The sequence below is a fragment of the Papaver somniferum genome, chromosome 7 (assembly GCF_003573695.1).
Source record: "Papaver somniferum cultivar HN1 chromosome 7, ASM357369v1, whole genome shotgun sequence".
Lineage (NCBI taxonomy): Eukaryota > Viridiplantae > Streptophyta > Magnoliopsida > Ranunculales > Papaveraceae > Papaver > Papaver somniferum.
Genome location: NC_039364.1, coordinates 127610976 through 127623917, shown reverse-complemented (window position 1 = coordinate 127623917; position 12942 = coordinate 127610976). Strand labels below are relative to the sequence as shown.

The 12942-nt window shown below is 36.3% G+C and overlaps 1 protein-coding gene across 1 annotated transcript; it reads left to right on the top strand.

The window, feature by feature from the left end:
• The first annotated feature begins 7245 nt into the window (after positions 1–7245).
• On the top strand, positions 7246–12237 carry LOC113298379. The gene is made up of 9 exons (XM_026547107.1): positions 7246–7584; positions 7665–7852; positions 8787–8965; positions 9602–9886; positions 9979–10037; positions 10116–10152; positions 10258–10329; positions 10731–11055; positions 11719–12237. Exons 1-9 carry the CDS (start codon positions 7455–7457, stop codon positions 12148–12150), a joined length of 1707 nt encoding a protein of 568 aa, XP_026402892.1. The 5' UTR covers positions 7246–7454; the 3' UTR covers positions 12151–12237.
• The last annotated feature ends 705 nt before the right edge of the window (positions 12238–12942 follow it).

The following is a 12942-nucleotide window of genomic DNA, read 5'->3' as shown; positions in this document are numbered from 1 at the left end:
TTGTATACCTTACCATTGGGTCCACTGGGTCTATTAACTATAATCTTAAACGTGCAACCATACTTCTTTTATTTAGTAATGTATTCCCTTGTCGTCTTCTTCTCGTACAGTCTGTCCTTTGCCCAGTGACTTTCTTGCTTTCCACCTCTCTCACAAACAAGTTCCAAACGATCTTTTTTTGAACGACGACCTAAAACTAATGCGCATTTGATCTCTATGACCTTGTCTATAAACCATTGCTTTGCATCGTTTCTTTCTTTCCATTCCAAATTAGTGAAATAGTGTGCAGAGGTATCAGCACCCAACAGAGATACGGGTTTGGGCTGATCTTCGTCAAACGCCGCAACAATCTACAACATATATCGAAAGGTGTAGGATTTAGAATCGGTTTATGTGTCACAGTCGAGACAACCGATTGACAAGAATCGGATTATATGAGCAATTATAAAGTCCGATGAAGGACTTGATGATTTCAGAGTAAAATTTCCATATTTCACAATCGATTCACATTGCATAACATGTAATCCGATTTTGGTTATCTTTTTTTTTCTTCTGTATCATTCCGTCTCCACAATCGGATTAAATATATACGTAAATGAACCGATTGTGAACTTCGTAAATTTTTATGGAAAATCCAAGTGAAGGAATCGGCATATGCACATCACCAACATAAACCGATTTTGGTCACGTACCCATCGCGCCAAAAATTTACTACAATCAGATTATATGGTGATGAACAACAACCGATTATGATACCCAATTTGGGGATTTTACCCAGAATCGGTTTATGTGGTGATATCGAATAAACCGATTCTGGATTTTTTTTTAGATTTTTTTTCCTGTTTATAGATTTTTTTTAGACGTGCAAATACATGTTTGTAGATCGTTACAACTCATACCTGTTTATTAGAAGCATCATCACCTTCTTCTTCCTGACGATATTGTTCTTGTGCTTGAATGATATCCTCAAGCATTCTTTGGTTGACATTCTCTTCTTCATTCAACAAATTATCCAATTCGGTAGGATCGAAATCAAGACTATCAGATGCACCCACTTCTTCATCACTACTAGAGTCTTCATCATCACTATAAAGTTTCATTTTTTCTAAGAAAATCACAAACCCTAGTTTTTTCTTTTTTCACTCTACTTCTTCTTTTCCTCCAAACCTTAAAAGAGGAAATGAATTTCTACTCTAATTCTAACACTATAATCAAACTCAAACACTAATTAATTTAACTAATACTAACTTAATTAATCATCACTAATGAATAAGGGCATATTAGCCATTAACATAAATATGAGGATAAGGAGTTTCTATACATTACTTCTTAATGACCCTTTTTGATTTTTAGTGGTAGGCCCAAATTAATCACCGTAGACCCCAATTTAACCAGGTTATAATAACACAACTCATTATTATGCCACCTAGTATGTAAAATACAAAATTTTACCACGGTGCATAGAAATAGGCATTATGTGCTCAATAATGGTCCCTTTGGGGACATCAAAAAACCGATGTTTTATTTCGAAAGCTCGAGTCCACTTTCTCCTCCACTAATATAAAAATCAAAAGCAAAGAAAAGGATGTTGGAAAACGATTAATAAAAAAATAATTTTTTAAAGTTTTAATAAAAAATTATAATTTATTGTTTTATTTTGTGAATGAAACTTTTTAGTCCCACATCGTGGAGTTTCCAATTTTTAGTAGTTTTAAGAAACTATATAAACCTTTTAGTCCCACATCGGGGAGTTTTTCTTCTTAAGTTGTATTTGTCAGTTATATAAAGAAATTCACTACTTTTGTAAAATCAATGGGAAAGGGGTTGCTCTATATTTTAGAGGGACCCCTAAGGGAAAATATTTTATAGCGGTTTTTAAGCATTCGCGATTTTCCTTAACGGTTTTTTCGGAGTTGCCAAGCTCAAGTTGAGCATCTACTACATATGCTAGTAGTAGGTGTATTAGGGTGTTTTATCCTGGAGATATCCGTCCTGTGAGGGCTATAGCATCACTCTTGAGTGTAGCCGGGCGCTAATGTCTTAAGGACAGCGTGTTGAACACGTGACTCACTCTATTTTCCAAAGTTTTGCCTTGTTGCTGTTGCGGAGATACGGGGAGCTTGTTCGTTTCGTCAAAGCAATCACTTCCATTATAAAGGAACTAAGTATCAATAACTTTTGCTTATTTGATTTTTCTTTGTTTTTGATTATTGCACCCAACAATCTTAAGACATTAGTATTTGCAATAATCGAAAACGATTGATTGGTTTGTGAATCATGGATGTTAATTGTGGAGTGAAAAACAAAAACGAATTTCTGGTCAGCTGTATAGTTTCATTTTTATCTTTTAATATAGAAGGAATTTCGATTAACCCTTTTGACACAACGTAGTAGACATCCTTATAGTTACCCGAGTAAAATTTCAGAATTTTTGGAGTTGTAAAAGTATTTTTTTGATATTTTACAAAACAGAAAAACGTTTCTGAAAAATTCTGACGAGCAGAAAATTGTTGTTAACTAAATTAATTTTTGTGGGGTAACCATGAGTTTTTTGAAACGCTGATTCAAACGAAGTTTGTATATATAGATGTTATCTTCAAAACTCATATTTTACTTTCTGATTTGGAATTGTGATTTGTGAATAAAGGTGTCATCTCCGAGGGACATGGCAAATAGCCGCATGTGGTTGGAAACAAATCTTCCAAAGATGGCAAAGGTGAGAACATCGAACGCAACTCTAAGCATGGTCTTCATGATAAAGGTATATTTCGTAAACCTGAATCCGGAATTACTTTAGTTAAGGGTGAGTGTTATGTTTGTAAAATTCCTGGCCACGCGGCAGTAAATTGTAGACAACATAAAAACCTTAATAAGTAGAAAGTTAATGCTAATTTAGTTGAAACAAACTAGAACGAGTTTGGTGGCATGATGTCGGAAGTTATTTTAATAACCAATGTGAGATACCAGTAGGTGGACTCTGGAGCCACCAAGAATGTTTGTTGAAACAAAGACCTGTTCACCTCCTATCATAGGATAGGGGATGTCGAGAAACTCTTATTGAGTAACTCATATGCAATAGAGGTTGCATAAAAGGAAAAGGTCGAGCAGAAGCTCATATCTGTAATATTCTCACATTGAATGAAGTTTTCATGTTCCGAGCATATGCGAAAATCTTGTATCTTGTTCTGTTGTAGATGGAAAAATATTTAAGATCTTAATTGAATCTGGAAAACTTGTTGTAACTAGGCAGTGATTTTTTAAGCAAGAGTTATAGGACTTTGGGTCTATATAAGCTTAACGGAAAAACTGATGATGTGAACGTAGTTGATTCTTGTGATATCTTTGTGTGATTGATTGTTTTACGTGGTAGACTTTGAACCGTAAACTTATAAGTCAATGCTTAACTGGCTAGCATAGGCTTCGTACCCAAATTTAGTTTGGATTTTGAACACAAAAGTGAAATCTGTGAAGAATCAAAATATGCTATAAAATCTTTTAGCACAAATGTTCAGAGTAATTCTAAGCCTTTAGAATTAATTCAGTTAGGCCTAGTTGACATGAGTTCAACCCAAAACCACTGTGGTAAAAGATGGTTATAACTTCCGTAGATGATTGTACGAGGTACTATCTTGTATACTTGCTTAGGATAAGGATGACGCCTTAGAAGCCTTAAGATGTATAAACTTGAAGTTGGAAACCAATTAGAAGCCTTGAACATAACAACCGTATCCTTAAGGAGATGATAATTTCCATGTTGATTAGTTCAGGATTACCTGCGGCCTTGTGGGGGGAGGCAGTCCTCTTAACTAGTATATCCTGAATAAAGTACCCTTTTAAGAATCAGATGAAACTCCATATGGTTTATGGAACGGTAGATGACCTTCTTATGAATGTGTCAAAGTGTGGGGGCGTTTGACTAAGATTTAATTCCTCTTCCTAAAAGAACTAGATTGAAACCAAAAATGTTGATTGTGTTTTCGTATAGGGTATATTGAGTATACTTCTACAAATAGATTTTTGGTTGTGTGTTCTGATTTTTTCTGACATTGGTGTGAATATATTACGGAATCTAGGGATGCTGAGTTCTTTGAACATGTTTATTCTAAACCTGTACCTCATTAGAGATGTGTTGTTGATCCCCTAGATTTATCTTCAAATAGTCAGAACTTATTTTAAAGGAAGATGAAGTTGATGTTGAGCCTAAGAGAAGTAAAATAATTAGACTTGAGACTTCTTATGAAACCGACTTCATAACATGCCTAGCTTAGTCTGAGCCACAGACTTGTAAAGAAGCCTTAATATCTACTGAAACCCCATTCTGGTAAGAAGCTTCATTTAGTGAAATGGACTCAGTCCGTTGGAACCAGACTTGGGAGCTTGCTAGTTTACCTCCAGGTTGTAAGACCATGGGATGTAAATGAGTCTTTAAGAGGAAACGATAGGTAGATGAAACTGTGGAAAAATATTAAGCTAAGTTGGTAGCTAAAGGCTATAAACTAAAAGAAGGTGTAGATTTCCTTGATTCTAATTCAATTGTGACGGAAATTACTTCCGTTGAGATACTAATTGTTATTGCTGCCATAAAGAACGTAGAGATACATCAGATGGATGTTAAGACAACTTTTTCTAAAACCGTGAATTAGGTAAAGAAATTTACATAGATCAACCTGAAGACTTTGTAGTGAAAGGTTGTGAATACAAAGTTTGTAATTTGAAAAATCTTTGTATGGTTTTCAAATAAGCACGTAAACAGTGACATGGAAAATTTAATCATGTGATAATGGATAGTGGATTTAAATTAATGAATCTGACAAGTATGTCTACAAGTAACTTGTTAAGGATGTCTGTGTAATTGTATGCTTGTATGTTGATGATATGCTTGATACAAACATAGATGTGATCAATTCCACTAAAAACATGCACTGGATGAGAACATTGACTTGAAAGACTTGGGCCCTTTTGATGTAATCTTAGGGATGAGGAATAGAAGATAATCAAACATTTATAAGTCTTAGTCGTTCTCATTATGTTGAGTTGTGCTTAAGAGATACAATCAGTCTGATTGTAAACCTGCTTGTACTTCGTACGATTATTCTTGTAGTCTCAAGAAAAATAAGGGTAGTGGAGTATCTTAACTTGAATATTCAAAAGTTATAGGATGTCTGATGAATTTAATGAACTGTAAGAGTCCATACATTGCCTATATTGTGAGTAAGTTAAGTGGATATAATTGTAGTCCAGAGCAAGAGAATTCAGATGCACTGAGTAGAGTATTATGGTACCTAAAATACTCTTTTGATTTATGAAAGGTATCTTGTTGTCCTTGGGACTTTATGATGCAAACTGGATAGTTGACTCAGAGGAGTCTAAGTCTACGAGTGGATATGGTTTCACTCTAACATGTGGGTTTGTTGTTGGAAGATTTCCAAACAAACATATCGCTCAATTCATTATGGAATCTGAGAGTATTGCGTTAGATAAATCATGAGAGGGGGCCGAGTGCCTAAGATGCTTTTTAGAAGACATTCCTCTTTGGCATAGGCCTGTGCCAGCTATATCTATACATTGTGTTAGCCAAGCTATAATAGTTAAAGTTAAGAAATAACTAATCTCAATCGGCGTTATTTCCATTGATTGGATAAAGTCCAAGGAGAATATCGCGCAATCTTTGACGAAAGGTTTGTACAAAGAGATAGTTAAAAATGCATCGAAGGGGTTGGGGCTTAAGCTCATATATTAAACTTGCCATGAAGGATACTCAACCTTGCTGACTGGAGATCCCATGATCAAGGTTTCGAATGAGACAACTAATTTGTGGTGGGTAAAGGTAAACACTATCAGAGATTTTTCATTCTCTGTCCCTTCCCTATGGTGTAGACGTGATAGTGTGACTGCATGTGGAGGATGACTTTTTAATAAGTCTTAATGAGTTCTATAGTTTCAATTTAAGATTGAAGTGGGGTGTAGCAGTAACACTCTTTATGGAAACTCACCTATCTGAATGAGGAAGTGGGTCGCTTCCTGTGAGAATATGAGCTGATTCTCTAGAGCATTCTGAGAAACAGGATACGTCCAGGGCCAAAACGGACAAAACGGCACGAGCTTGGCAGCAATCTTGGAGATATCACCCGTGATTGTTATCACGAATTACATCAAATGCTAGCAGTTCAAGACATAGTTCACTGTCTCTAGCAAGTAATTCTGGTAATATCTCACTAAGAAAAGGTTCAAGACCTCATGGACACCTCTGCCTAAAATGGTATTTCCTGCGTTTTTTATGTGATTTTCATTTTGATGGTTTTGGTATTACTGGAACTTAGGACCTAAAGGTCACTAAGGGTTCACTAGTTCATGCTTTTTCACTTTGGTGAAAGATACCTGTAGTCTCACCATGTGAGAATTAAAGATGAAAGCTCTCAATACTAGTATGATTTATGCAATCCATAGTATGACCCTGGGGTCAACACACTTTTGTGTGAGGGAGAGGACGTAGAAATGACTAGTATGATTTCAACACTTGCACGATCAGTCTGTTTGGATCGTGAGGTTGGGATGTTTATTTACCAAGATCTATCTGTGTTTTCATGTTTTATTGAGTTTTCATTCATGTGGGGGATTGTTGGAAAACGATTAATAAAAAAATAATTTTTTAAAGTTTTAATAAAAAATTATAATTTATTGTTTTATTTTGTGAATGAAACTTTTTAGTCCCACATCGTGGAGTTTCCAATTTTTAGTAGTTTTAAGAAACTATATAAACCTTTTAGTCCCACATCGGGGAGTTTTTCTTCTTAAGTTGTATTTGTCAGTTATATAAAGAAATTCACTACTTTTGTAAAATCAATGGGAAAGGGGTTGCTCTATATTTTAGAGGGACCCCTAAGGGAAAATATTTTATAGCGGTTTTTAAGCATTCGCGATTTTCCTTAACGGTTTTTTCGGAGTTGCCAAGCTCAAGTTGAGCATCTACTACATATGCTAGTAGTAGGTGTATTAGGGTGTTTTATCCTGGAGATATCCGTCCTGTGAGGGCTATAGCATCACTCTTGAGTGTAGCCGGGCGCTAATATCTTAAGGACAGCGTGTTGAACACGTGACTCACTCTATTTTCCAAAGTTTTGCCTTGTTGCTGTTGCGGAGATACGGGGAGCTTGTTCGTTTCGTCAAAGCAATCACTTCCATTATAAAGGAGCTAAGTATCAATAACTTTTGCTTATTTGATTTTTCTTTGTTTTTGATTATTGCACCCAACAAAGGACTGGATGTAAACGTATCTCAAGAAATCCGTCTTATACTCGATTGGGGACTGATGGATGTGTAGGAAATCAAATGAAGTCTTATATCAGTAGACTGATGTATAATAACAGAAAGAGGAATTTAAATAATTAACTAATGAGTTTTCCACTGCTTCGGCATGTTTCTGATCTGTGGAGATTCATAGAATAGTAGTAGTAATGAAGAATCTCATTACTACTTTCTTTTTCTTCTTATTCATTGCATTCTCTATTACCTCCTTTTCCACTTCATCATCATCAGCTTCTTACCTTCAGGGAAGTACTGGTAAACCTCAAGGTTTTGCTTCAGGTGAGTGATCCAGCTAATATCACCTTTATCATTTTATTTGATGATCTATGTATAAATCAAATGTATCTCTCTTCCCCTAGGAGAAGAGAAGGTGGGATCGTGGACAAAGGGACTCCTTCAGTTCTCAGAATCACCATCGCCTTCGTATGAGCATCCACCAGGAGATACGCTTATTTTGGCTGCAAAGAGGACTATAAGACCTGACATTCTTAGTGGGTTCAGGCGATATCGAGGTGGTTGGGACATTCGTAATCGCCATTACTGGGCTGTACGTGTTTCCTGCTCAATCTTATGTTCTTTCTCATTCGACTAGTTTCATTTGTCTTATTCTGGAGGATGGCATTACTAAATTTTGATATCTTTTCATTGTCCGGTTCTGCTCAAGGGAATTAATTATCAAATAACCTAGATAGATACGAGATCAGGAAGGATTCTTAAAAATTTATCTAGTATAATTAGTTTTTGTTAGTACAAAAACGTTAAAGATCTGTTTTGTAGTTTTTAACATTTTACATACTCATAGATTTAATTGCTGATCTAGTTAAGCAAATTGTTTGATTCCTTGGGGACATAAATGAAAGCCTTGATGAAATTGCATATTCCTCTCGGACGGTTAGATACTTACATTTACGGATTTACCTATCAAGTGTTGGAAGTCTTAGATGATAATTGTTAAGAAATTTAATCTTGAACATGGAAGAATCCAGAGTTAGGGAATCTGAGTATTATGTCAAGTGAAACAACAAAATTAATGTCAAAATCATGAAACATTAGGCTTTGTTTCGACTCAAGACTAAAGGTTGATAGTTGCTTGGTTTAGGATTTGACACGTTCCTAAATGGTTACATAATGTCACAGGGTTAACGAGAAGGTGATAGGGAAGCCTGTTGTAGGTTTGTTTAACCAGTTGTGGGTTATAAGTACCTTAATCCATTACAATGCCTAAAAAAATGCTCCTACGTACCAGTAAATTATTTTAATATCAAACAGATCTCTACTTGCTTTAATCATATATGGGCTGTTGTGTGGATTGACAATCAAAAAATTCAGAATGTCCTAAGATACATGGTTTAGTTGGACCCTGAACATATGTAATCTATATTCTCTTACGAGTCATGGTACTTCTAAGTTGCCGAAACCCTTTCTTAGTTGATGTATTGCTATCTAGGATAATTGTTATATTCTGACTGTTATACTTGCAGTCTGTCGGGTTTACAGGTTCTGCTGGGTTCATCCTTGCTGCACTTTGGTTTGTGTGTTTTGGCTTTGCTCTAGTCGTGCATCATTGCTGTAGATGGAATTTAGGCATGAAACACAAAGTCTCCGAAAGTCAGCATAAGATTTGCCTAATTTTGCTACTTGTCCTCACATGTGCTGCAGCGTAAATCTCTTTCTCTCCGTCTCTCTTTATCTCTCATATCTATATATGTAAGCAAATTAATTAGGATATAGAGGAAACTTAGTGAACTAGCAGGTTTTCCGTTCAACTTCAGAGCAGATTACAGAAACGGTTTCCATAAGAACCTCTGGATAATAATTCTAACCGAGAATCATGACCATATTGGGCGGCTTTAACTTCGTAGTGATGAAACGCATACCAGGTTTCAATTTGTTGCATAGAAAAGATCAAGAGAGTTTTCTTGTTGCTAACTGTAGTGTTTCGGATAATTTATGCTAGACCTTTCTAAATAGTAATATACAAAGAGATTGTCAATAAATTTTACATAATATCAAATGAATGAGTGAATTATGATATACTCCCTCTGTATCTGGAAAAGAGTTACTATCACTTTTCCAATTTCGCCTATTTTTAGGCTAAAATGAAAAAGTGATAGTACCTCTTTTCCATAAACGGAGGTAGTATGAGATACTAGAATCTAATATCAATTAAGCTAATGAAATACATCTGGGGTAGGGGGTTGTGAGGAAGAGACCACAGATCTAAGTTGCTTTTGGGGCAGTTTGCATTTTGCATCCATCTGATTACTTTTCTCACCTTTAACTTCTATTCCACCAGGACTGGATGTATTCTTCTCTCTGTCGGGCAGGATGAATTTCATGGTGAGGTGATGCATGCTATGACCTATGTTGTGATTCAATCAGATTATGTTGTGCAGACGCTGAGAAATGTCACTCAGTATCTGTCAACTGCCAAGAATATAAAGGTGGACCAGCTTTTCCTTCCGTCAGAAGTAAAGGATGAAATTGATAAGTTAAACATGGATCTAAGCGCTGCAGCGAATACACTGGCAGAGAAAACGAGTGAAAACTCTGGCCGGATAAAAAAACTTTTCAATGCTGTGTATGACTTTGTACTCTTAGTTGTTTATCTTAAAAGATTATGAACATTTATTTAGTTACTAAGAGTTCTCAGTTATTAACATTTTATCGCAGGCGATCAGCATTGATCTCAATGGCTGCAGTTATGCTTCTCCTGTCTCTTCTTGGTCTTTGTACGTATTTAATCTTCTGTTTGTGCTTTTGTGTTTGACTTCTTATTTCCTTACTAAGGGATTAATGTTCTCCTGCAGTGCTTTCAGTGCTTGGGCATCAACATGCGATTTACATGTGAGTTTCGCTGCACTGGTAGTGCTGTTTGAGTTTCGACTTTTAGTTGATAAAATGTTTGATTGTTTAATCTTGTGTACTTGCTGTTCCCTAATCATTCCACAGATTTATCTGGAGCGGGTGGCTTCTCGTGGCTGTTACATTCCTTCTTCTTGGTGTTTTTATCATCCTAAACAAGTGAGTAGAATAATCCTTTTTTTTAATAAATTCCTGACAATGAAGTAAGTAATGGGGTATACCATTTCTTTTAATGTTGATTTAGGTACTGCATTTTGTTTATTAGCATGACGCTGTTGGTAAGTTTATAGATGAACTCCATTTGTTTTCTTCACTGTTTTTACTTTTTGTATCTTCTTTGTGGTTATATTATATCAGGTTTGTATCTAGGTGTGGGTGATATATCTGTATAAAAATACGTATATTTGCATATGTCGTTTACTATAATAACTGAAGAGTCAGATTTCAATGGGGCAGCCTGCTAAAACATCCACTTGGGATGCAACAGCCAATTTGATGTACCTAGCCATCATTGGTAAAGATAACTAGCTGACTAACCATGTGCAAGATTTACGTTGCAGTGCTATTTCAGACACTTGTGTGGCCATGGATGAATGGGTGGAAAATCCCAATGATGAAACAGCTTTAAGTAATATACTCCCGTGTGTTGATCAAGTTACAACAAGTAAAACCCTTACCCAAAGTAAGGAAGTCATCAATCAACTCGTCAATATTGTTAACACTGCGATATGGTCCTTTGCCAACTGGGATCCACCTCCTCAGGATACTTTCGCTTACTCCAATCAGTCTGGGCCTTTGATGCCACCTTTGTGTTCCCCGTTTGATTCCCAACTGCATGATCGCCCTTGTGCATCAGAAGAGGTGTCCTTTTCCAATGCTTCTCTGGTACGTGTGTCTCTTATTGTGTTCTTTACTACTTCAAGCTTCGAAGAAAAGATAATGTTACAAGTCATTTGAGCATGAAGTAATTTATTTTTAGAACTGCTCCCATGAAGGAATGGAAAACTTAACAACTGTAACTGGTATACCATGTTCTTCCCAAAAGTCCTTAAGGCTATTAGCTATATCTTGCAAATGAGTTCATAAAAAATGTTCATGCGAACACTCCAGATTAAGAGTTACCTATTGGTAGTAAAAGTTAGAGTAAACTTAGAGGTATGTGATTCAACTGCCAACATGGCTGAAATCTTCACACTACACAATGACATGTGAAATGCTTGTGACTTGTGAGACTAGCCGACGACTCTGATCTTAGTTGAGAGGTTTATTTCTTCTGGGAGCAATTGAGCTACCACAGCATTTAAATTATCCGTTAATTGAAGGTAAAAAAATGTAGCTCAGATTTGCTTTGCATTAAGTTCTACTTTTTTGGATCCGTTTTCTATTATCTCCATTTATGTTTTTGCTTTTCTGAGTAAGCATTTTGTTCTTGTTTTGCGTAACATTTGCTTTTTCATTAAGGTCTACAACAGATACATTTTCTATACTCTCTTTTTATGTTTTCTTTTTTGAGTAAGCATTTTGTTCTTGTTTTGTGAAACATTTCAGGTGTGGCAGAACTACACTTGCACGGTGTCTGCATTGGGTTTATGCACCAGTGCCGGGAGGATAACACCGAATATGTACACACAGCTGGTAGCGGCTGTGGACGTTAGTTATGCTCTTGATCACTATACTCCACCATTGTTGAGTCTCCAGGACTGTAATTTTGTGCGGGATACGTTCAGGAACGTTACAGTAAAGTATTGCTCTCCGTTGGAGGGTTTTCTTAGAATGGTAAACGCAGGTTTGGTGCTCATATCTATAGGAACCATGATGTGCCTCATCTTCTGGATACTATATGCAAACCACCCCCGAAGGGAGGAAGTGTTTGTGAAAAAGCTATCTTTGCCGATAATTGCTTTATGTCGTCTTTGTAACAAAGATTGTAATATTAACTCCAATAATAACACAGTACCATCTACAGGTGTTGAAGTGTAAAGCTCTTCGGGTATAGTAAAATGTAGTAAGAATGAACATATGAGATAGGATTCGTTCTTAAAAATAAATGATGCTTCACTCCCAAAATACCTACCCCACTACTCTCTACGAGCAGAAGAAGTCCTTTCGGAAGGAAACAAAAGAACCACACTGTTATGATTAAACAACAAATCAACAAATAGATTGATGAAAAGAAAGGATAAATGGTGATAAACACCTCTTGAGTCAAAGATTCAAGCCAAAATCTGTGTTGTTAAGCGCAGCCAAAGAAGAACAAATATCATTTATTTTCAGATAGGCTAAAAACAAGTTCTCTTACGGCTTAAATGAACCAATGATTAACCCTAATGACACGCAATAGATGGAGAGCACATGTCCCACATCCAATGGCCAGTAACAGAAATGATAACTACATTCAGATAAACACTAGTGGCAGCCAAATGAGTTAGCCTTCACTGGTCACACTGTGACATTGCCTTCCCCAGAAAATGATCCTTGTCTTCAAGTATAAACTTTGGGTAGTGTGCTTTGATATGAGAAAGGTCCTCCCATGTAGCATCCTCCGACGAAGAGTTAGTCCATTGTAGTAGTATTTGCTTGACCAATCTGCGACCCTGTAGGATAGTTCTGGTGCGTAAAATCTGCTCAGGCAACATAATAACTTGACCTTCATGATCAACTACTGGAAGTGTTGGAGATGGAGTGTGTTTGAGGCCAATGTGCTTTTTCAGTTGGGAAACATGAAAAATTGGGTGGATACGTGCATGAGAAGGCAGCTGTAACTTGTATGCA